The 26,706-nt window shown below is 38.4% G+C and overlaps 1 protein-coding gene across 1 annotated transcript; it reads right to left on the reverse strand.

Annotated features, from left to right (window-relative positions):
* Positions 1–21,462: 21,462 nt before the first annotated feature.
* On the reverse strand, positions 21,463–26,436 carry LOC104431911 (LEAF RUST 10 DISEASE-RESISTANCE LOCUS RECEPTOR-LIKE PROTEIN KINASE-like 2.1). The gene is made up of 3 exons (XM_010044463.3): positions 25,516–26,436; positions 25,028–25,057; positions 21,463–24,944 (listed from the first exon to the last, which is right to left on the reverse strand). The coding sequence occupies exons 1-3, from the start codon at positions 26,276–26,278 to the stop codon at positions 23,899–23,901; spliced, it is 1,839 nt and encodes a 612-aa protein (XP_010042765.2). The 5' UTR covers positions 26,279–26,436; the 3' UTR covers positions 21,463–23,898.
* Between the last annotated feature and the right edge of the window lie 270 nt (positions 26,437–26,706).

Raw genomic sequence — 26,706 nt, forward strand, 5'->3', positions numbered from 1 at the left:
TTCTTTTAAGGGAACAATCAAATAGAGGCATCAAGAAGGCACGGCACCAAATCAAGCAAGGTATCATCCATGTCCATTTAATTTTAGGAAATAAATTGACGAATCGTATCTCGCGCATGAGATCGGATTGGTCAATTTTTAACAAAATCACGAATCATATCTCGAAGGTGAGATCGGATTGGTGATTTTTCCGTACGATTGCGGGTCATATTTCGAGCGTGAAATCGGACCGTCAATCATATGTACGTTGCGAAATTGGGAAGATTTCCCAATTTAGAAGGCTACTCGAAATTACGGATATCATAGCATATCAGGAATTTCCATCATGTGTATCAACGGATATTTCAAATGAGGAAACTGAATATTAGGAAATCAAATAAAACGAAATTTTTACCAACTCCGATATTGATTTCCAAATTTGGACCTTGCGCAATCGGACCGGGATCGCAATCGGCAGGCAACGGGGTGGTGGATGACAACTAGCGGTGGATCGTGGTGGCGATCTACTGCAAACGGTGGTTCGGCTTGGACAGCAGCCGAGATGGTGGACTCACGGTGATGCCTCGATGATTCGAGACAGGTGATGGCTCACGAGCGGTGGTTGCGACGCGACGCACTTGCGAGGGAACCGCTCACGATAAGGTGGCTCGCCAAAGGAGATTGTAGTGAATTAATATTTGGTCTTTTAGTCGGACCAAATAATCTCCACCGAGAGCTCTAAAGTCAATACCTTTTTGTCTTCAATCTCACGTATGCTTCTTTCTCAAGAACTCATGGTTAAGTCTCCAGATTTCACCATGCAATAAAAGACAAATTCCACCGCTTCTTTTGCATTGGAAACGCCCTCATGTGCCCATCGAAGAATCTGGTGTAAGTTGAGTTGTTCAGAGAATCATCAAAGCAATCGCGGCGGGTTCAAGACTTGCTAATGGATGACTTGATTAATTGCCTCTAGATGGACGTCGGGGCGGCCGTGGGAGACGACCGATGCTCACGGAGACACCTGCAAACACGAATACTGTGAGTTCAAGGAACGACGACACTTGGCTTGTGGTAAAACTCGCTGGCTGCCGGGGCGGTGACTGGATTCGGTCAAGGAAGACCTGCAATAATAAAAATTCAAACGAGAGCAAAATAATTGATCGTGTGGAGGTCTCGGGCACGTCAAGGATGCCTGGAAAATTTTCTCTCATTCCATGTTGATCTCCAAGCACGCCAAGTGGAGCTTTGTTAGAGCCGCCAAAGTCCGAACGTCGTGAGCTTTCGACCTTCGTCATCGGAGGCTCCTTGGCGTGTGATCATCGTCGAAGGTCGCACTCGGCTGGATGGCAAATCGTCATGGATTCTCCGTGGTGAAGGCTTCTCGACAGGGAAGCATTGACTATCTATTTTCCGGACAACACCCAGAAGAAGACAAATCCACCACTTGGGCTTATTTCATCAAAATCTTGGTACTTGTTTTGCCTAAGGACTTCGGGGCAACGAGAGATGCAGCTCGGACTTCAGGCTCGCGAGTGGTGGCCACAAAAATCTGGCGTGACTTTCACGTATGTGGAGAGATATTGGCCTTGCTGGACATCGGCGAATCCATCGGGCATAGATGGAACTCCACAGGAGTCTCGGTGGCTCTAAAATATGATGAAAGTGACTCAGATGATCCTGAGTTGTGTTGGAGAGAAGCTTGCCGAGACCACTGGACACTCCTGGGACCTCGACCTGAGGTGCGTTGCTGGTGGCAGGACTCTTGATGGATCAGCAATAGCGACGTGAGGGTAGGCGTAGTGGTGAGGCTACGTGAGGATTGCAGAGATAACAAGGTCACGGCCGCGAAAGGGACTTGGCCGTGACTTCTCGTCTTTCTCTTTTTTCTCAGTGTGTGCGCGAAGCCTCCCCCTACATACGGCCGTGTGTATCGATAGATGTGGCCTTCTTAAACCCTACGTATGTTTACTTATTTATAGGGCACGGATTAGGGTTTTTAAAATTTTTCAAATCCATATCCACGAATATTTCTTTTCGAAACGCAATATTTGTTTTTTCCAAACGTAATATTTGATTTTGAATTGAAATCTCACAAAGATAAATCCGTAAAATATCTCCGAGAATACGGACTTGGACCGATTTGCTTTATTCGTGGGCTTAGCCCGACTCATCAACTTAAAGTTTCTGAACCATCAATTCAAATCCATCCGTCACCGACTCAATGTAAATGCAAATAAAAAATAAATGCACCTAAAACTATATGCTATGCGATTAATTACTTTTTTTAGGGATAAAATTAACCCCTAATTTTTTAATATGATAAATGTCTAAATGGGTCGCCAAAATTTAGGTGTCAACAGCTGCCCCTCTTTGAAGGTGAGCTCGAAGAGGTTGCCATCAAAGACAAATTGAGACCTAAATTTTGGTCATGCACATGCAATGAATGATTTTTTGTTGGAAAATGAATTCCATTTTTTAATGCAATTTATATGATGCATGGAAATGCAAATGATAGATGAACCTACCTAGAATAACTTACCTTCGAAGAGGATAGAGTAATTCTAGGTAGTGGGTGTTACATGTCCAAGACCCGTACCATTCTACGGTCGCCTAGAATAGTAACATGACTTTGTGAAGATACTACTTTCCTAGGACCCGTACCATTCTACGGTCGCCTAGTACGGCAGAAAGGTTTTGTCTAGAACCCGTACCATTCTATGGTCGCCTAAACAGGGATTCATTTTCCAGGACCCGTACCATTCTACGGTCGCCTCGACAAAGAAAATTATTTTTCCAGGACCCGTACCATTCTACGGTCGCTTGAATGAGGACATTGCTTTTCCAGGACCAGTACCATTCTACGATTGCCTGTTAGAGCAATAAATGTTGTCTAGGACCCGTACCATTCTACGGTCGCCTAGATTGAGGTTTTGCTTGGCTAGGACCCGAACCATTCTTCGGTCGCCCAGCCTTGCGACAGAAATCATCCGACCAGGACTTGAACCATTCTTCGGTCGCCTTAATCAGATTGAATCTGGAGGAAAAATCTTTGAGGGACAACTCCATTGAGTGTCGGTGTAAAGGACTCTGGGCTACGAAAGCACGCCAGGTCAATAAAAGAAATCCGGGCTACGGAAGCACGCCGGTTCGATAAAATGGACTTTGGGCTACGACACGCAGGTCAAGAAAGAGACATCGGGCTACGGAAGCACGCTGAGTTGATGAAAATGACTCTGGGCTACGAAAGCACGCCAGGTCGATATAATTGGATAGCTTGACCAATTCAAGTGTTGATGCACTTGAGAGAGAATACCTGCACAATGACAAGTATTTTAGAGTATGGTAGAGATATACTTTCCTGGTGACATCTCTGATTCTTGGGGATATGTCTTTTGAAATTTAGATATCCTGTGGAGGTCTTTCACCTCATGGTGGAGGTTTCTCATCTCCTAATATCATGAAACATTCTGAAAGGAACTTGAATTACCTGTCAGCAAAAACTGATATGCATTCATCAAGAGATAGACATTCTGAGCTACTCTAGAATGGATATTTCAAAATTCAATGAGATTTTCATCAACTCAATCGGGGTTCATGCATAATGACATTTGCATCACCCAAATTTCCACTAGAGAGAATTATCATTCAAGACAATCTTCACTCATGACATGGACTTCTTAAGAATACCAAATGAGGGACCTTCAGTTAGAAAGGACTTTCACTCACTCTCATTTAGAGGCTATTTTATGAGAATCACTCCGTCTCACTATCATCATACCAACAAGGGTCCGAGTTTTCTCGCAAGCAGTACGACCTTACCAATCTGAGAGGTCTTTAATAGGGACCGTAATGTGGGCTTGTTTAATGGCTTAACAAAGGGACTCTTTGAGTCAAGGCTATTGAAAAAGCAGCTTCGCAATCATCTCCGGGTTTACAAGTCAAGAACCCTGCAAAATGAGAAAGAAATGATCTTGCTCGCACTTCTTCGAGCGATGCTTATAAACATATGAACTCCTATGTTAATTTAAGTGCCCTAATCTGAAGAGACTTTGTAAGGGACGTAACATAGGTTAGGTTCATGGGTTGAGAAATGAAAGGATTAGTAGGCTCAAAATGTGTGTGAATGGTGAGAGTTGGTGATCATTTTGGCGTTGCCACCAATTTTCTTTTTCACCATCAGGGATTGTCTTCATGAAGTGCCCCATTGATTGTAAAACTCAACTTTTGAGTTCTTTGAGTATTGCTCCATCAGATTCAATTTTTGCAATTGACAGTCACCTATCTTCTCTCTTTTTTCATCTATGGGCATTGGCCTTACTTTTACCAAGCACATCGCTTTTTCATGCCCCTAATTCTTATTCATTCATTTTTTTCACTTTTTTTTTTTCATGGGCATTGACCTTGTTTTTACCAGGCACACTGCTTTTTCATGCCCCTTAGTTCTATTTTGATTTCTATGCATGTGTCAAGCAATTACACTTTGAATGACATTCAAACTTTCAAAGGTCTTCATCTGTCTCTTGCCTTGCCCCAATGTAGGGGATGATCACCAACTGGGTTTAAAAGAAATGAAATTACAGGCTCAAGTGGGCTATGCAAAGGATATAAGTATGTAGGATAGAGAAAGAAATGCTCTTTGTCATCCTAAGACACTTAAATTACCATATGAATTCAATGTAATAGCACGACTTGAAAATTGATGCAAGTGAAAGTAAGAAAATTTCAATCCATTTTCTTCACTTTATGGTGCTGTCTTACCCTCCAATTTGCCCCGATGTGGGGTGGTTCTTGACAGGGGTAATTTGAAAAGAATCTCCACAAGTGTATAAGGCTCAAAAGGGTTAAGCAATGGATCACCTGTAGTGTTTGAGATAGAGAAATAAACTGCCCCTCATCATTTCGGTCATCGTACCTTTTGCGAGAGAACTCTTTACCTTGTAGATATGGAACTTCCTACACTCATCTCACAAGTGTATAAGTAGGGGATTGTGTATAGGATAAGGTTTGCCTTTCATCATACGACACGTCTCATTCAGCATTCTTAAGCATTGATGTCACTCCATTAAATTGTCTATCTTGACAAATCTCCACATGAAATTGGTGAGCTAAATCAATATAAAAATTCTCTTTTCAAAATAGTCCAATAACTTTAAGCATGAAAAGATTTTGTGACTTCAAACAAACAATTTACTACACTCAAAAATGCTCAAGCATTCATTCAAGGAATTGTCCCATGAAGGGATTGTCTTAGCAATGGATGTCCCTAGATTGCCTCTATCGAAAGGAAATAAACACACAAATTGATCAATCGATGATGAAAATCCGATCTTTGATTTGATGAAATCTTGCTTTTGCCCCTGCACAAAACAACGTGCGTGAATATGATACTATGCAACATCAAAGTAAATTCAAATTGCACAACCATTTTGGCTCGGATCGAGATTTTGTCTCAGTCATGTCACTACTAGAATCTGTAGTGCCCCCAATTCGTCATCTGCAAGAAAAAGAACAAAGCGTCATCTCCCAAAATTATTTATGTTCAAAGACGAGATGTACCTCTTTCACCAAAGATGGATGATCCTCTTTTAACTTGCTCCTCGTTTAATGGGCGAGAATGAAAATTCGTCAAGCATGGAAATGGAACATACTTTGTTTGGCCCTTCAAGATGGATATTTAAAGTAGTATCGAGATGTGACCGACATTAACTCTTTAGAAACTTGTTGAGTAACAATTGAACCAATTGCAACCTGATGTGCCTTTTTCAGATGCTTTCTTATCGGGTCAAGAAAGTAATGCTCTGAAACATGAAGTAAATGAGTCAGAAAATTAAACAAGGCTAACCTAATGCATGCTTTTGGAAATGGCTTGAAAAATGATTTTTTTTTTATTCTTTTTTCGGAATTTTCTTGGATGAGAAAACATGAAGAAGCCTAGTCCTCAAAATTCTCCTAGGATGATATTTTCTTTTCATTGTTGGATATTGTCACTGGGCTAGTTTGGTGTACCCCATCATGTCCTCAAAACAAAATTTGTAATTCTATTGATATTCATCAATCAAATTACATTTATCGGAATGTGATGCTCAAGCACAGAAGAAATTGAAATCAATCCCTAAAAAGTGATAAGAATTCCCACGCAAGGGAAGGTGCATGCCCCTAATTAAATGAGGAAATCAAACTACTTAGGACCATGAATCATGTGTACTTGAATTCTTCACCCTTCTTGATCTTGTAATGCAAACCCTTCAGGTCAGATATTCTTCCATCTAGATATGTCGCTACCCTCTTCATGATGGCATCAAATTTGACTACCTCAGGAAAATGAGAAGATTCAAAAGGTCTTCTTGGCTCTCTTTTTGGAGTCGCAATTTCTCACTAAAGATAGATTGCAGCATTTTTGCTTGATGAGATAAGCTCTTTTTGATCCGTCATTTTAACTCTTGATTGTGAACGGATGGGTGAGCGGGATCATTCCATAATCACCTAATTCAAATGAACGGGAACATGTAAGCATGGGGGTAAATAGAAAGTCGATCCATGATTATGATCTAATCGATTTTTCCATTTTTTTTTCATTTATTCATGAAAAGTTCTTACAAGAAGGGCATTTTCTAAAAGAAGAAAAGAGAAAGATCTAAAAAAGTTAAAAAATAAATAAAAATTAAGCAAATCAGCATTGTGTTGTCCAAAATTGTTTATATCAGATCGCAACTAGTTATAACTAGAATGCCACATCAATATTAGAACTATATTGGCAAAGCCACAAAATTGAAGAGTTTTGAACTATATTGAAATCCGCATAATAGGTTTAAGACTAATTGATATTTTTCTTTAGGTAATGCACCAAGATACTTAAAACTTGTAGTGCAACAGCAATCAAATTGTAAAATTATCAAAAAGTATAATTGGATCCTAAAATCTGTGCAAAAGAAAACGTGTAATCAAATCATAAAATTGATAAAAATGCAACTCAATCTAAAATTTTCTGCAAAAATTGTAATTCAGTACTTTGATTAGATCCGACTGTTTTAATGATTTTTTTATAAAAAAAAAATGGAGAACATGTGCTCTGATGTAGAGAGAGAAAGAGAGAGATTTAATTTTTCTTTTCACATGTTTATAATGTGTCATCCACTTAAATCCACATTGACCGCAACTATCACTAATTATATTATAGAAATTCAAGTCAATTTCGTCATAGATGTAATTTTTGGAAATGCCTGATGGTAATGAACAATTAGCATGAGAAGGATCTATCAGAATGTTCTAAGATTTATAGTTTCGTACGAATTTTAAGACTTTTGATGCATTTATTTTTTAATATTATTTATTTTTCTAAGAACATTATGGTATTTGGTTTAGACATTTTCCAATTTAAAAGCATTCCATCTTAGTTGAAACAATCCTCGCTAAAGAATTTTCTTCATTGCAATTATTTCATCATAAAACACTGCGAAAATTGTTATGTGGTTCTGTCATATTTTTATTTCTATGCTAAACGCAGACCTGTTTCTATTTCTCCTATTGGTTAGGAAGAGCTCTATTGATCAATAAATAGAACCATCCTTTCAATGGTGATGAAGAATTATGAAGAGATGAATTAACAAAATATTCTTTCTTAAGTTTAATAACTACATCTTAGGCCATAGACATGAGTGTTTTGTATAGCAGTTTATCCCAAAACTGATATTAAGCAAATTCCATGATCTCATAAACACTAACAGACCACAAAATATCCAGAAGCCAACACGAACCCAAGCAGTATGCCCATATAAAATCAACTTTTCTTGATATTCCATCCTGTTCGCAGTAATGGAGCAACTTTTGTTAAGTAGAAGCATGCACAATCCGAGATTTTCTTCAAAAAAACTTCTGGAAAATGTGAGAAAGTGTGTTAGGATGATTCCTACAAGTGGACTGTCTAAGAGTTTCAAGAATGAAAGGAAATCAAGATTCGCATTATGAGCTGGTATGATTCCATTGAGGTAGGTCCAAGCTGATCTAGATTCCCCAAATCAAGAAGAACGATGGTATTGTGTGATAGGTTGAGGAAATAAAGTGCTTGGACATCTCCAAGTATGTTTGGTATTGGACTCTCCAATCTATTGTTCAGGAAGTCAATTAACATGATGGTCAGAATCTTGACAAGTTCTAGCGTCAAACTTTCGAAAGTTATTGTATCTTGATAATAGAGCCCCCTTATTCAAAATAACTCATACTACAAGTGATTGAAGCCTACATCGGCCTTCATCATAAATTTCAACTACCATATTTTATAACATAATTTTTTTAGGTAAGGGTAATTTTTTATCAGACCAATTACTTGATACAAAATAATGTTTTGTCCTAGAGACATATAATTAGAATTTTCAAAATAAAGATCAAACATTCATAAGTTCCCACATCCCTGTCCAGTTCTTCAAGTTTTGATACTTAGTCCCATTTTGTTTTTAACCCAGGAATTGTGAATTGAATCGCATAGTACCAATTTCATTTTTTTGGAACCGATAACTGTGGGAACTTGGAGCTGATGGTTTCCTATGGCCGATTTGGTTTGATTCCCAATTTACTCTGGACTAATACTCACTCCTGCTCAAGATGGCTGAAGAAAAGATGGAAGGGCCGAATCTATCCTACGGTAGTCTAGGCCATCAAGGAGAGTGAGAAGGGGAATCGTCTTTTACTTATTCTAAAGGAGAAACTTACCATTACAATCTCGATATCTGGCCATGGACCCAAATCCATCGCTCAATCTCACAAATTAACCCGCAAAACCATGTTGCTCACGGCCCAAGCAACCCCACAATAGTGAGCCTCTGCGGCGAGAACACGCCTCAGTGATATTTGGAGACCTATTGTAGCGCTAGGGTTTACTCAAGAGGCACAAACGCGACTTTTATTTCCTCAACCAATGGCCAGGATCTAAAGTCTCGATCGGACGGTTCTTTTATCTTCTCGCTCTCACCTAGCTCGAATGGCGCTCATCAAGCCACATCGGCACTTCCGTTAAAATCATCCAATGGCCATCATTTTGTCATGTAATCACATAAATAAAATGGCCAAAATTCCAATAAATGCAAAGGTAAATTTTTGTGATTATTGCAAGTGTCCATATCACAATAAAGATATTTGTTGGAAGCTACATGAGAAGCCTATAGATAAAAATAAGAAAGAAAAGGATTTTTCTTCTCGTGTGATGGCAAAAGTTGATAAAATCAATCAACCTATCAATAATGTCCAGCACATTAAATAGGCCCTGAGTCAACTTGGCATTCATGATAAATCTACCAGCTTCTCATGTACCAGTTTTTGCTTAATGAGTTATATATCCACTAATGCATTGATAACTTATTTAGGTACTAGTGATCACATAATCTGTGATTAATCTTTTTTTTTTTCCTGCATTCACAATCACTCATGGTCCTCCGTATCAGTATGTCTTCTAAATGCAAAGGTTGCTTCTGTCACTCAAATTGGGCACCGTCTGACTTAGTTCGTCCATTACACTTAAAAATGTTCCTTTTGTCCTCGATTTTATTTTAACCTTATTTTTGTCTCCGAAGTTTGTGAAGACAATTTATGTCGTGCCATTTTAGATTCTAATATTTGTTTATTTCGAGCTCTTTTGACTAGCAAACTGTTAGATTAGGTAGTGTTTACTAGGGATTCTATTTTTGGGCCAGATTTCCCATAAATTTTGAATTTTCATGTAATCCCTTCACAAAGTGCACTCTAAATAACGCAAAAATTATTAATAATACTTCTCATCAACGATTGGGTCACAGTGCTTCTTTTCCACATCCTAAAAGTTCTATTTATCCTTTTGCTAAGCAATCACATGTCCCTTGACTAATACAGCACGTGCTACAATCCCTTTCTTTCTCATCCATATCGACAATTTAGGACCATATCACATCCTACCTCATGATGGATCTTCTTTTCTTTTTCTTTTTTTTCCCTTCACTATGCCGATGACTACAGACATCCCACTTAGGTCTTCCTCATGCAGTCCAAAACTCAAGTCCTTTCTCTCCTCACAAATTTCTTTGCTCTCAGTAAAAATCAATTTAATAAATCTATATAGAGTATTTCAATTGGTAACGCACATGAATTTTTCAATCATGAATGCTCTTTCTTCTTCTCCACCCGTGGCATTCTCCATGAGAGCTCCCGCACCTACCCACCCAAACAAAACAAGGTTGTCAAGCATAAACATCATCATCTTCTAGAAGTTGCTCACACTCTTAAATATAAAGCCTGTATTCTAGAGATGTTTTAGGGTGATTGTGTGGTCACAACAATCTACCTAATCAATTGGATGTCAACTTGGGTTATTGATGGACGAGCCCCCCTTCGAATTACATTTTGACAAGCGTCCAAACATTCATCATTTGTGACTTTTGGGCCGCTTGTGCTGAGTTATTACTGTGGACCCTAAGGATAAACTAGGTCTTCACGCCATGAGATGTGATTTCATGAAGTTTCGCACTCTTTAGAAAGGATATTGTATTTCTGATCCCTCCACCGAGCAATTCTTTGTGAGTAGAGATGTCGTTTTTCATGAAATCGTGTTTCTTTTTCAGACTCAACCATCTTTACCGCAACAGGCTAGCCTGACACCTGATTCACGACCTTCTTTAATTGAGGAGAAATCATAATCACCTCCATCGCTGGTCAAGATTGAGCCTCCAGAGCCTCCAGCTACTTCTCCATTGATTGAGAATAGATTTTCATCAGATACGAGTCCTCTGATTGAGCCCTTCACTGACTTTTTGCTCGTGTCAGCTGGTGAGACTCTTGTGGCTTCTCCATCGATAGCTCCTCCAACACCAAATGGGCAAGGAAGTTAAGCAAGATACAACTGCCTCTGATGAAAGTAGGTGAGCAAATGATTGAGAAAAATGAGTTTAGGCACATTGATGAAAGTTGGAAAAACACAAAAGACAAATCTCTGAAGGTGAATGTGGACGACAGGACACCTGATCCTTCTTCTCGTCCTACAAAGAGAAGAAGAACTACTGCTCAGAGATAGAGCATACAAGCTTTTCTCCAAAGATTTAATGAAGAGGTGCAGGAAGAGTAAGATGAAGACACCGATGACTTGGATAACATCATCGATGCATATCAGCCTAATTCTAATGATGATGCCAATGAAGAAATTGATGCTGAGGAAGAAACAGGAATAGGAATAGCTATTGGTCAAATAGAGGTAACTACAATCACTGGGATTTGCACTAGTGGCCACCCTTCCAACATGGAAGGGGAAGGTGGTGGGTTCGAATCCCCACCTTCTCAGGGGGGTTGGGGTGGGGACGATATAGTTTCAGGAGTGGGTTTCAACTCTCACGCCTTGCAAAGAGGCATGACAAAAGTCTGAGAGTGAGCATTAAAGTAGGAATAGAGTAGGATCGACAAAAAAATAAAAAAATAGAGGTAACTACGGCTAACAAAGAACAAGAAGTTGGTGTTATAGAACCAGCTAGTACTGCCAATGTTCCCTTGACCCAACCAGATGATGATAGAGGAGTTGATGTTGATCTAATTGAGGATTAGGATACTACTGAGGATGAGGAGCCTACTGAGCATCAGGACTAGATCATTGTTGAGGATCAAAGTACTACTAAGGAATAGGGCAATGGTGAAATCAATCCCTCTCTTTTTGTAGCACCAACTCAAGGGGAGCACAATCAAGCAAATCCACCTACTGATCCTAAGGAACCTTTGGTTGAGGATATTCCTGTAGATACATTTATTGTAGCTGAAAGCATTCTAAAGGATTTAGACATCCCTAAAATAGCAAGTGGTGGTGCTAATGATGTCCCAAATGCCGCTGAAATTCTTGAACATGTTGTTGGTGATATTGCAAAATCTTCAAGATGCTCCAAAAATCCATGGGAAAGCAGCTGAGGGTCTTTCTATGGCTCCAGAGGTTGTTGATGCTAATGTCCTTGCTACTTTTTTTCCTCAAATGCCTGCTGAGTCTGTTGATACGACTGGTGAGGAAACCCCACATGCCGCTACTTCTTCTAACCCCTCTACTGACAAAGCCATGTAGGATAAGAGGAAAGGAATTGCAAATATTGATGCAGAGTTTGAAGCTACTAAACAGAGACAAAAGGATATCGATATGGTGATGAAGCTACATTGTAGATAGGTTGTTTCTGCGGACTTTACTCAACATGAAGGAGCACAAGGATAGGATGGAGAAAGAACTGAACTCAACATGAAGGAGCACAAGGATAGGATGGAGAAAGAACTGAAGAATCTACAAGTTTTTATCAGAACTCAGGTTGAAGCTTTGGACAACAGAATGACTAACATGGAATGCACTCTCGACAACATGCAGTATTATATTCTTGTTCAACTGCCTCCAAAACACAGATTTCCTTCTCCAACTCTAGCTCCAATTCTAGACCCTGACCCAAGCCAACCATCCTCCTCTAAATAATTTTTTGTGCTTGCGTTATTTCTCGAAGTTTGGATTGTTTTTTGTTTGGTCTAAAATGCTTGTGGATTGCTTTTGTGTTTGACTATGTTCGACTGAAGTTTCGTACTATGGTTTGTTTATAACATTATGATTGATCTAATATCTTTTTGACTATTGACAAAAAGGGGGAGAAGATAAACCTGTAGAATTCAAAGCGAATTTTATTGCACCAACATTATTTTTGCCGGTTTTCTAAGAAGTCTCTGTGTATCACAAATGTTGATGAGATTGGTTAAAAAATTTATTATCCCTTATATTTTAAATTCAGAACATTAGCTATAAGAGTTTTGCTAAAAATTCTTTCAATACAAATATTCTTATAGACCAACTGTGCTTATCTTTTAAAATCTAGCTTTAAGAGCTTTTTGAATCCCAATATATTTTTATCATCTTTAAAAGTTCTACTTGAATAATTTTTGTTATTATCAAAAAGGGGGAAATTGTTGAGAAAGCATTCCTTGAATAATTTTGAAGATTAACAAAGACTTAGATTCTTATCACAAGTATTTTCAGGTGAAAAGTCTAATAGGTATTTGATCAAACAATATCAATTAGAACCACAGTTGTGGCTTATTTATTTCTTTCCTTATGTATTCTATCAAACGACTAGAAAGGATGGAATGTACTCATGCAATGGCTAATAGCGATTGGTTGGAAGTCCTACCTTATTTATGAGGAGTTTCAAAAGAAAAGTTCTTCTAATATCTCTTGGAGATTCAACTTTTCTAGAACGATTTGTTTGAGGCAAAACATTCTTTCTAAATTAGAGCGCTTGACCTATGGAAACCTAAATAGCTATATGGGCAACAGTATCTATGGGAAGCATCATTCTCTGTGATCCTAAAACAATCAGACCCTCTTGACGAGATCTAGGCCAACAAGTTGTTTGGCTAAATTATCGTCCTAGAGATTTGTCCAATAGTCTGCTTGGATGGGGAGAAGTATAAAAGGTGGTTGTGACGCTAAAAGGAAAAATCGCTTTTCAAGAGAATTAAAGCTTTCAATTCCAAAGTTTCAAGAGTGTTCTATGATAAAATACTTTCGTCTCTAAGAGCATCATTGTGTAATCAATTAGAGGTTGAGAGTGTGTAAGGTGTTATACACATGAGTTCAAGTGTTCAAAGCTTAGATATTATAATCTCTAATTACTTCTTTTTAGTGGAATCCAGCCAATAGGTTGCAGTGCGAAAGAGTGGACGTAAGCTTACAAAAGCCAAACCACTATAATCTTTGGGAGATCTCCCATAATCTTTTGTACGTAATTTCCTACCCTTACTCTCTTTAATTATTGTAATAGAATTGCACACTTGTTAGATCTGACCATCATCTTCCAACACTAGTATTGTTTTGTTGCGATATTTCTTTAATTTTTTTTTTCACAAAATCACATGTTCACCTCTTTTAGGTGATAGTTTTAGACATAACAGGAGCAAGGTGGTCGCCGCCGTGAGGAGGAGGAGCAAGTGGCGGGGCATTGGTTGTGAGGGTGATGGAGGGTGAGAGTTAAAGTGGATGTGGCTAACTAGATCGATGAGGGGTAGTAATTTTCATTTGTGAAAAATATGTCTCGAATTCGAGATAGATTCAGATAAATTTGAATAAATGATATTGATGGATTCGTACGGTAGAAATAATTAGGCCTTCGAGGGAACTTTTCCTCAATCCAAATTAGAGTGAGAAGTGGTTTGAAATAAACAAGTTGCTGATTTGTTTTTCTTTTTCTTTTCCTTCTCAATGGGCAAAGAATTTGTTTCTTTTTGTTGGAGAAGATGAACATCTCGGTTTGACCAATGGATCAGTCGCGCGTCTGGGGCCCAAGTAGATATGGGGAAAATGAAAAAGTTCGCGGGCTTCCCTAAGCGTGAAGAGCCGCACACCGCCGTACGAAGATGAAGAAAAAGAACGTCCACGACTTCTTGGTCCGGCTATGTAGAAAAGTTTTTGCGTTGAGCTTAAACGTGTTATTCATGTCGTTTGTTTTACATCCAATTAATTTGTTTATTTATAGTTTATAGATACTTAGAGTTTTAAATGTAATTTGAATTTAAAAAATATTTTCCTGAAAATATTTGTGGGGCCCAAGTAGATACAGGGAAAATGAAAAAGTTCGCGGGCTTCCCTAAACTTGAAGAGCCGCACAGTGGTCTCGCTGGACCTGCCGCGCGAAGATGAAAAAAAGAACGTCCACGACTTCTTGGTTCGGCCGTGGGGAAAAGTTTTTGCGTTGAGCTTCAACGTGTGATTCATGTCGTTTGTTTTACATCCAATTAATTTGTTTATTTATAAATATTTTGAGTTTTAAATGTAATTTAAATTTTAAAAAATTCCTGAAAATAATCGCTTGCTTTGATCGAAATGATTAACCGATGAAAAATTTTCTATGACAATAATATATATTTAAATATTTTTTGGACGATGCAAATAGTTTTTTTTTTTTTTGTAAACAATATTAGTAATCATTTTTAGAGAAATGTTTTTCAAATTATTTATTTCCGACGAAACAAACAGAGCTTAAGTCCTTTCGTTTGGGAAAAATATCATGTTTTTGAAAACATTTTCTTAAAAGTCATTTTCTAGGAAAATTACTTTATTTTCCTGTTCGCCGAAATCTAAACTTTGAGTGGAAAATATTTTCCACTGTTCATTAGCTAATTTAATTGTTTGTAAAAATTATCAAAAATTGAATTTTAATATTTTTAATTGACCAAAAAATTATTTCTATTTTTTATATTTTTTTAAAAAACGAATTTTTAATTATTTGTATTTTAAAAAATCGAAATTTTTATTATTATTTATTTTTTCTTTCTTTTTATTTTTCTTTTCCTTCCTCCTTCCTCCTCCTTCCTCCTTCTTCCTCCACCGCCGCATGCCTGATGATGGCCGGTTGCCCCGCGGCCGACCAAGACCCAATTACTAGATCCGGCGAGCTCGAGGCTCGGCCGATCTTGCCTGAGCTCGCCAAAGTTTCGCTGGACTCTAGCGAGCAGCAAGCTCGCCAAATTTGGCGGCAGAGCTCGGGCTCGCCTAGATAGGGAGCTCGAGTTCCACCGTCAAATCCAGTGAGCTCGTAGCTCACCAGATCTGGCGAGCTCACGGCTCGCCAGAGCCCAGCGAACCTCTGGTGAGCTCAGGCGAGGCCCGAGTCCCGCCTAGCTCGCCGGATCTGGCAACGCTAAGGACCTCGTATGGGTCCCACTGGATTTGCCTCGCCGCATCGCGTTTCTCCGATTTCGACTTGTGAGTAGGTATTTCTCGCGGGGCGGCCTCCAAAAACCCTAGAAATCGCTCCAGCGGGTCCAGAATCGGCGCGACATCCGCCGGTCGCCCCCCATTCCCATCCTCCCCGGTCGCGAAGGAGAGCACTGCCGCTCCGAGCGGGATGGCAGGCAGAACAGGGGAAACCGTGGTGGAGAGGATGGAGGTAGAGATAGAGAGAGAAAGAAAGTGCAACAATAAGAAGAAAAAAAGAAAAAGAAAGCATAAAAATAAAAACGAAAATGTATTGGTAAAAAGAAGCAAGATGGAAGAAATTATAGAAAATGCAAGTGGAAAACATTTTCTTTACTTTTAAAGGATGTTTTTTCCAATGATGGAAAACATTTTCCTTAACTAGTTCATTTTCCATGAAACGAACACCGGAAAATCCGAAAAACATTTTCCCGGAAATCATTTTCTGCAAAACGAACAGACCCTAAGTGTGGAAAACATTAGAGCCGTAACTCCGATTTTATGATTATAATGGATTGTTTGTGGCTACTTCTCTATATGGATGTAGGCACCGACACTCATCGAGCAAGGCTAACTTGCCAGTGGCTAGTGCCGGAATAGGAATAAGAAAGGAAAAAAGAAAGACCAAAATAAATAATAAATAATAAATAATCAAAAAAATATTAAAGTATTATTAAGATTTATCCATGTTAGTGTCGGCAATGCCACGTAAACCAGCCCGACGTCTACGTCAGCAATATCCCGCCAAAGTTAGTCGGAAAGACTGAATTGACATTAAATCAAAATATTTAAGATTAAATTTGCACCATTAAAAGGTTTAGGACTAGCAATAGTTTAAGACTTTTCGAACTTTTTTTCCTAATTTGTGATGGCTTTGGGATTTACCAATTTTCTTGTGGAAGAATTGTAAGATCAAAGAAATGAACATTTGCGCCAGTGTCTATGCGGGCAATAACTGAAATGGGCTTGCCGTGTTTGGAAGGAAAGATGTGAATGGGAATGCATGGTTTGGGAGCATGAGAGGTCTGACAAAAACTTTGGGATCTTGGGAAAAGAAGCAAAGCTATCATCTGGACCTGGATCATTGACCAGAAGTATAAAATTGATTCAAGATTATCTTCTTGGAAAAATACTCCGGTCTTCTTCTCAATGTTTGCAACATGTGCATTCCTTTTCCTTGGCTTGAGGGCTTTTTTTTTTTTTTTTTTTTTTTTCCCGCAAAGCATCCTTTGCGATCACAGATGAAACGTCTGCCTTTTGTTTTTATCTTGGGAATATCTTTTCACAAAGATGTCCATATCTTCCTTCTCTTTATCCGGGAGATTTGAGAACTAAACTTTCCAGAGATGCTGTTTCTGCTTGCTGCAGCATGTCCAAGAGGAATCCTTGAGCGAGCACTTGATTTTCAAGCCGGGCTTTTAAGCCGGCCTAATCAAATTTCTCTTTTGTCACGCAAGTAATCGTTCATTGCTTTTCTTCAAAGACAATTCTACTATTGCAATATGGATTACTAATTGGAGTTTACACTTCAACAACTCTTCTATTTCACTTTGGAACAAGTGTACTTGAAATCCTAAAACATGTCATGAAAGTGTATGAAAGTGTAATCGAGTTCTAAAACTTTGTCTTAAAATTTGTCATGAAAGTACAATTTGTTAGGGAAATCCCTTATGATATTTTGAAGATGACAAAATAAATCAAAGGCTACTAACTTGTTTAATGGTTGAGTAATAGACTATGTAGATGATAAAACATGTAAATGATATTGTCGAAATCTATACTTGGAAGAACCAGAAGATAGACTCTATGTTGAAGCTGAACGTATTCAAACTGTGTCCAGAAAAGCTAAATATGTTCAAAAGCAGAATATGTTCAGACTTATGTCTAGATTGTAAAGTCTATTTTAGATGAAAAACACTCATACTTTACTTTTGACAGAACATACTCAGACTTTACAAATAGAACGAGACACAAATCTAGAATGTGACAAGGTCCAAAACGAGACACAAGTTCAGAACATAGCAGACTCAGAACGAAACATGTTCAGAACAAGACAACTTAACAAAACATAACACAAGCCCCAACATATAACGATTAGTGATCTAGTTTGGATTCTACATCAAGATAGATTTGATTGACTCAATTTAATTGATTGACAATTGGATATTGATGACAATAACTTTCTAAACGGAGAATCTCTACTTATGGAAACTAAGATTCTGTATGTATGGGCGATCATAATCAACTTGGGATTCTATTTTTGTCACTCAACGGCTACTAAATCTTCTAGATACAGATCTGCCCAATGGGTAAATTGGAAGACGGATGTCTAGATACTGTCCAATGGCTAGTTTGGAGGTGGAGGAGTATTTAAGGAGACTAAGGATCGATGAGCAAGTAAGAGATGGAGCATAGAATTTATAATTCCAAAGTATGAGCGACCTTCGATCATACATTTGTTTTTGGTGAGCTTAAACGTTTGTGATCGTAAGAGAAATACCAAAAGAGTGACTTAGTGAGATAGTGTGATCTACCACTGAGTGTTTACACTCAAAGTTGTAATCTCTTGTTGATCGCATAGTGGAATCCAACCATAAGGCTGTTAGCGTGGGAGAGTAGATGTAGACTTGATTTAAGCCGAACCACTATAAATTTTGTGTACAACATTCTCTTCTTTTAACTCTTCATATTTAAGTCTGTTGCGTACTTACGGATTATTTCAAAAGTCTATTCCATTGCATAACAGATTCTGAATATCTACCAGAAGTCTGATGGCTCGTTTAGTCAAACTCTGATCCTTATTCAAACTTTGTTCGAAATTTATTTTATTCCGTATATATTTGCCAAGGTTTATTTTAAACACCTATTCACCCCCGCTCTAGGTGTTCTTACTAGCACTTTTACAATTAAGTCTTAAAACTTTCAAAAATTATAATTAAGTCCTGAATTTTGTCAAGTTGGTGCGATCAAGTCCTGAGACTAGTAAAGTTGATGTAATTAAGTTTTAAACTTCATAGTATTTATCTTGTCAAGTTAGACGGAGTTAATGAAAAGACTTGATTATACTGACTTGATAAGTTTTGAGACTTTATTACACTTTTAGAAAATTTTAGAACTCAATTGCACTTTGTGATAATTTTTATGACTGGATTGTACTTTTTGAAATTTTAGAACTCAATTACACTTTCATGATAAGTTTTAGAATTTTCAATGCACTTATCCCTTTTGATTTTGAAAATATCTTTCAACCAATATAGCTATCTACTTCGGAATAGATAGGGACACCAACTTAAGACTCACATGTGAGAGCTTCAGCATTTCTTTGGAGCGTTTGTCAAGATTTCTTCTCTTGTAAGAAAAAAAATTGTTTTTCTATTTTTTTTTTCCAAATTTTCTGGCTTATCGATGAAAAATTGATGGAGAATTCGGATCACTTGATTGAACTCTTGTGGGACCAGAAAGGCTGTCTTGTCCTCTTTAGAAAGAGACGTCCACCGATCTCGACGGCTTCCACTGAATTTATTAACAACCGTCGAAAGAATATAATAATGACGAACTTTCTGATGCTAAGGACTTTGGTGGCAAATTAAGCAAAGAACGCTTGCAATCTCTCTGGCCACTTATGATATGGGAGATCATCGAGTATAAAAGATACTCTTCGTGATGTTGAAATATGGGATTGCCTCTTGTTTCACCCTGCTGCACATGGATTAGAAGTTGCGGATCCCGTATCTTCATCAGTGTCAGATCCACCATGCATCTTGAAATTAGCCGATGGTGGTTTCTCAACGGAGTTGAAGATGATTGATTCAGAGGAGCTGTCCGGAACATCTTCTCATGACCGTCCTCAGCTTCCAAGCTCGATTCTTCAATGGGATTTGCCAAGTCCCTTGCAGCGACGGCTGGCCAGGACTTACAGTGATTGTCTCTCGAGGATGATTTGATAGGATTTGGAATCATCATCGAAGGAGACGGGCTGTGGCCGTGAGCCTGAGCATTTGCTCTGGTTTTTTCCCTTCTGCAATAGTCTCTTCATCTTGTTTTAATTCTTCCATTTTCGTCTACTCCAGTTGGGTTTGGCCCCTTCGGCCTATACTGATAGCCAGTTTGATCCGGGGAATTCTCTGAGACAGGTAAAAGCACTTTCATCCGGAGACTCTCCCAGAGAGGGAAAATCTGAAAGATGGAATATATATATAATTTAAAAAATTGAGCTTTTCAATCTTCAACCGAACGCCATGTTGCATTTGTAAAGATATGATCGATGAGATTTATTCTCATAATTCATTTGCTTTTTTTTTTTTTTTTTTTTTTGCTTAACTTTATATGAACCATATTGTTTTCTTGTTTATTACATAGGCATTGAGAGCTATAAAACACCCTACAAGGCCCATGAGCTGACTCAAATCTGGCCATGTCACGTAGAATTACTGTCGTCTACGTCAATAATTTCCCACCAACGTTGGCCAAAAAAACTAAATTGGCTATTCATCAAAAGATTTAAAACTAAAATGGCCAATAGATTTTGGACTTTTTGAACAATTTTCCTTATTTTGGACAGCATATTCGCCCAAATATAGTCAATTGTGTCTAGATCTTAATTTCTTATTGTTGGCAGCCCTTTCAGCGGGCTGCAATGTTTTTAAGTGATTAATGCTTGTAAAAATGCCAAAATGCATGGTCAAAAGGTGACAGTGTATTATTCAAGAAATTTCGATGGCAAAGACTCAGTATTGTTTCGGAAAATATTATTGGGGTTTGGTTCTTTTAATTATGGAATTTTCGTAATGAACCGCTGTTCCTGTAGGATTATCAATTATGAGAGTGTGCATCTCTTCCTATCATCTTCCCCAACTGATTGTTTACGAATTAGATGCTTTTGACGTGTCACGCATCTAGAAAATGTGGTCTCATTCACACTAATTTTATGTTTAAACTGGCAAATGTCACATGCATATAAAACTATATTCGTTATATTATTCTAAATATTGATCTCGACGTGAATGTTTGCAAGAGTACGATATGTAGACAATTATAACAAAACCGTCCTCTCTACTTTCATTGCAACTCTATGAACGAGATTGTGACATCCCGAGACGTCACTCGATACATATTGTTATACTAGTGATTTCTTTTAACAAGGGAAGCGAAAACAAACATTTGTGAATATTCTTTTAATGATTAGAGCCTCACAATTATAACAAACATACTTCTGCTTCTTTTTATTTATACCACATTGAGTTCATAACTTCATTACATTTCGAGCAAAAGACAAAAGTCTAAGTAGGGATAGGGAGACCTATCTCTAGACTATACTATAATTTCAAAAGTCTGCCTATATAAACGTTTCAAACTGAGTTACGGATCGATAACTTCTCCTTCTACTACGTCTCCAACGTCCAGATTGAAGCTACTCAACAAACTGACTAACTTTCCATCAAGATTTCAGTACCAAGTAACAAACCCTAAAGGAACCGACTCCTTGAAGCCTCCTATGTCAACCCATATTGTAGAACTACACTTGGTATATATTATTGCAAATTCTAGTTCAAGCACACTTTCATGAAAAGCTTCATTATACATAGGGACTCCATAGTGCAAGGGGTTAAGGGATGTCCATCCTACACGTCTAAAAAATAAAAGAGATGAGCTGAAACCCAGTAAATGAAATCTCTAGTTTTAAGTTAGAAAAATCATCATATCACTTCACCTGATATACACAAAATGAAGGTATAATCATCCGATAAGTATGATGCAAACATAAATAGACTTTACCTTTCATGTTCATCTACCACAAAAATTGTTAACCAACAGACCGTCCATCCAGACTTATGCATGTGCACATCATGTTTCACACAATGATTTGGTTCTACCAATGATAATGCATTACATTCATTAATGCTTCATCCTCCCAAACACTCCCGGGGCATCCCGCACACGGAGCATCTCAACTTTGAGACATCTTGCAAATTTCCACCACAGGGCATTCCGACCCATGGGGTATCTTGACTCCCGAGTCATCCCGAAACACTCCCCGAGGCATCCCGAGACACGGAGCATCATGACTCACCGCTATACAAGTGACGGAATCACATTAACTTTATTCAAGCCATAATATATGCATACTCTCAAGCATAGCACACATATCTCAACTCAATTTAGTGCATTTGTCAAATAACCACATGTGGAATAACACACAGACATATTCTATTTATTAAAGTCTGGACATTCAAATGAGTACATTCTGAGTTTAGACATCGAGTAGGTTCTAGACATCAAAATCTAGTAAATCAAATGGATATGTTTTGGGTCTAAATATTGAGCAAGTTCTGGACATCAATAACTGGTAAATCAAATGGATATATTTTGAGTCTAAGCATTGAGCAGGTTCTGGACATCAAAATCTGGTAAATCAAATGGGTACATTTTGAGTCTGGGTGAACAAATACATTATGATCGTGAAGTCTGAACAATTAAAAGGGTAAATTTTTGGCTTGATAATAGCTCATAGAACAAAAGAACAGATCCAACAATGAACAAACTTATAAATGGATAGATTTAGCAATGGACAGAGTCAATAGATAAACGGATCCAATGAGAATTAGATTCAAATTCAATAAAGTCTGCCTGAACCAATAAACAGACTATTCAACAAATAGATTCACAAGTTGGCAAATTCAGCAAGTGAATAGACTCACCAATGAATAGATTTGAGCAGACTCACAAATGGACAAATTCTATCTTGGGAAATTCTAGTAGAAACAAGTGAAACAAATAGATTCTGACTGGTAGAATTCCAGTAGAATGAAGCAGAACAAACATGCAATAGGTTATCAAGTCAATGATGGAAGAATGACCAAATTCTAATTACCCAGAATAAGGCAGAAAGAAACAGAACAAACATACAATGGGTTATCAAGTCAAGGATGGTAGAATGCCCAGATTCTAACTACCCATAATGAGGTAGAAAGAAGTAGAACGAACATGAAATAAGTTACCAAGACAAAGATGGCAAAATGAGCAAATTCTGACTACCCAGAATCACATAGAACGAAATAGAACGAACCAAGGCGAAGCAGAATGAACTTGCAAGAAATTATCAAGCCACTTAACAATCACCATACCCACATCAAGACCTCACCTGTCACCCAACCAATTAAGATAGAAGTAATTAAGTATATTTAAGCTAACTTAACCCTAGAAATTTCATTTACCTCGAATGAATGCAAACCACAAACCACCGACTGTCTTTACCACCTTAATTGCACTTGAGTACAAAACTCTCTAAATTCTTAGATTGAAAAGCAAAACTAACACATGCAGCTTCTATTTGAGTTTTGAAAGAGACGAAAAATGGGTCTTTGACAAAGTAAAATGAGTTCTGTCAAATTTAATTAAGATAATTTGATTTCTTGCAATGCTAGGTGTAAATTTGCATATAAATCTTTAGCTTAATGTGGCAATGATGCAAAGCAAGGCCCTTCCACGTGGCCAAGGGGAATGCATGAAGAAAATGAGTCATCTTAGAATAATTATCACTTAATTTAGATGTAGGAAGAATTTAGCCACAAAATCTTACTTTGTAAGACACATGGCCATGCAAAGCTTTGTTCAAAAACATTCGGCACTTCTAATTCTAACTAATAAATTTTTCAATGAAGAAAATGTAGTAAGCAGAACATACTCCTTCTTCTAGCACTATTAACATAAATTATTCAACAATATTATTATCAATTAACTAAAACTTATGCGATTAATAACAATCATTAATTAGTAAGACTATAGTAATTTAAGTAATACCGTTCTATTATTAGTACACACATAATTTGGTTCACACATTGAACCCGAAACGATTTACATTCATGAAAATTACCGGCCTCATCCCATGAACGTTTACAATTCGATTAAAGTTTCCGTGTGCTCGTTTGAATACTAAGACAAATAATACTTAGCTCAAAATCTAAGTATTATTATCATAACATGAATTTCTGAATATTACATAATTATAAATATGGAAATCCTGGATATCACAAACATATTCAACCTAAACTAAGGCATGACAATTACCTCAAGGACTTATGTCGTGCACTACAACTTTATCATCAATTGTTGTTTTCCTCTAAATTATTCAATATCCTGTCCTCCTCATGGCTCTCATTAGAATTTGACATCGTCATTTCCTAGTGTTGCGACATTTCTTGTTATGGAGAATACAAGATGGGCTTCGGTGGCATTTGCAATGATTCCAAGCTTCCTCCCAACATTTCTACCACATTCCTAATTGGTGGTCTATCACATGGCCTAGTTTGAATGCACCACAAACTCACAATGATAATCTTCATCGCCAGCACTTCCTCCTCCTTTGTCACATTCATCGGCAATTTGATATCTTTGCCGAGCTCTAAATTCCTATAAATCCATTCCGGAAAGTATTTTTCACTGCTGTTGGACATTTTGATGTCATGATTTTTTATGCATACCATATCAAGAACCAACATTCCGTAACTATAAACATCAGACTTGTGAGAGACTCTCCCCAAGTTTTGACAAACAACTTCTGGTGCAATAAATCCGACCGTTCCTCTCATGCCAAGAGTTGATACAGCACTCTCTCGTCCATGACAAAGTTTAGCAAGGCCAAAATCCGAAATCTTGGGGTTAAACTCTCTATCGAGCAAGATGTTATGAGGTTTTATATCAAGATGCAAGATTCTGGTATTGCAGCCTTGGTGCAAATATTCTAGCCCATGAGCAATGCCAATTGCAATTTTATATATTATCTTCCATTCCAAGGAACTACTCATATTTAAAGCTTTTCCCGAATTTATGAACTTATCCAACGAACCATTAGGCATGTACTCAAATATTAGAGCTCTCTTCTTCCCTTCGTAACAAAAACCTAAGAGACTGACAACATTAATGTGAGAAGTTCTACTAATGCTCACAACTTCATTGATAAATTCTTTTGGGCTGCTTTTCAACTCTTTCAGAATTTTCACTGCCACAAAACAACCATCTCTAGTCTTTCCTTTATACACTGCACCAAATCCTCCTTGACCAACTTTCTCTGAAAATGATTTTGTCATTTTCTTCAAATCGGTATATCGGTATCTTCTCAGAACAAGAGATCCAAGGATTCCTATCAGTTGCTCAACTTCGTGATCTTTCTTGTTCTTGAAGAGTAGAACCTTCCATGTGAAAATGATGGCAATTGCAAATATTGACACACCAATAACAAGCACTCCACCTGTCATTTTCAATCCCTTAAAAGATATCAGCGATTTCCCAAAGCAAGAGATACAAATTCAATGATGTCAAAGAGATGTTTACCTATGAGAAGTTTTCTCCAAATGTTGGATCCTGGAAAAGGAAAATCTATTATTTCCATGATTGACTACAATTACAAGAATCTGGTGAAATTGAGTATATGCAGGCATTGCCCATGGCAAACACCCAGAGAGTGAAAACCTTGTCTGCGTTTTCAAATCATACTCAAGACATGAAGTCCTTTCTATGTAGGAAATCATTCGTAAACTATCCATAATGTGATACTAATCTATTTCGAGTAACTCCCTCTGCCTTCAATGGGATTGGAATGCCACATCCTTTTCCATGTACCTAAAAAAAGGGAGTTATCTGTCCTAATCTCGAGCTTTTTGAAAAAGCTTCTCTGCTATGGGGCTATTCCTTGACTAAAGTAAAAGGTGGAAGGGGGAAACAAGCATGCATGATAAGAAAATATGTCAGTTTCAGATCAGCAATTCCGCAGCCTGTCATCCGATTCATTTGAACGAACAGAAAGTGGTCAACTGAAGTACCTGCAGTGGATGTGGAACAAATTTGGTCACCACAAATACAAATAGGCTTCCCCTGATCAGAGTCAAACCCACACTCCCCACCAATCCCACCACACATCACGCACTGATCCTCGTACGGATTCGAGTAATTCACCGCAAAACCCTCCATCAGAGCCTCTCTGAGCGCCGACCGGTTTGCGGTGAGCATGATCACCGCGGATTGCAGAATTGGGACCGTGACGCTCACATTACACTTGCTCACGTTAAGAATCGGATCAGTTGCGACAGCACCGATCAAATAATAGTTGCTCGTCACGGTCCCACTGATCTCGCAATTGAACAGATTCTCGGGCTTGGCGATCATGGACGTCGAACAACCATAAAAGAAGGTCAAGTCTTGGTCGTCGCTAGCTAAGGTGAAGATGGTGGAGTTAAGAGTGGTGTTGGCGTACTGCTGCAGGCAGGTGTTGTTGTAGAGATCGGTTCTCGAGAGCGTGAGCGATTGGCCAGCCTGGTCGAGTGCGAGGACGCGGTAAGTGAGGAAGTCGACGGTGAGCTCCGGGGAGCCGTCGATGCAGCTGAGGCGGAACTCCGGCGGACCGCAGTGGGCGGGGCGGTCGCCGCCGGTGAAGGGGTAGGAGACGTTTACGAGGGGGCCGCAGCTGAAGACTCCGGTGCAGTTGAAGAGGGATTTGTCAGTGGGGGGAGACGACGCTGCCGCCGGGCAGAAGAGGAGGAGGGTGGCCGCCGTCGCCGCGAGGGGGAGGAGGAGGAGGCGGCGCATTGGTGGGTGTGTGGTGGAGAGTGAGGGTGGATGTGAGAAAATAGTGTTGACTGGACCAGTGAGGAGTTGTTTGACTAATAGGTGATGAGAGCGAGAATGAGCCGAGAAAGAATAGTAGCTGAGGACAAAGCTCAGTAGCTAGATTGGTGAGTACCAACCACTGGGGTTTTACTCCATTAACTACCCTTTTCACATGAAGAGGGAGATTGGGGTTCAGACGTGAGTTTCAGTCTTTCATGCTCAGTAAGAAGATGGCAAAAATATAAGAATAGGAGTAAGAATAGAAACAATAAATTTAGCGAAAGGAAAAAAGAAAAAAAGAAAAAAAGATTGGTGAGTACCGGGGATGGCTAGAGTTTTCACTCTCACTAAAGAGTTCCAACAAGCTTTTCTGGGAAAGTGACACTGCAACAGGCTTTTAAAAGAAC

Source organism: Eucalyptus grandis, chromosome 4 (assembly GCF_016545825.1).
Source record: "Eucalyptus grandis isolate ANBG69807.140 chromosome 4, ASM1654582v1, whole genome shotgun sequence".
Taxonomy (NCBI): Eukaryota; Viridiplantae; Streptophyta; class Magnoliopsida; order Myrtales; family Myrtaceae; genus Eucalyptus; species Eucalyptus grandis.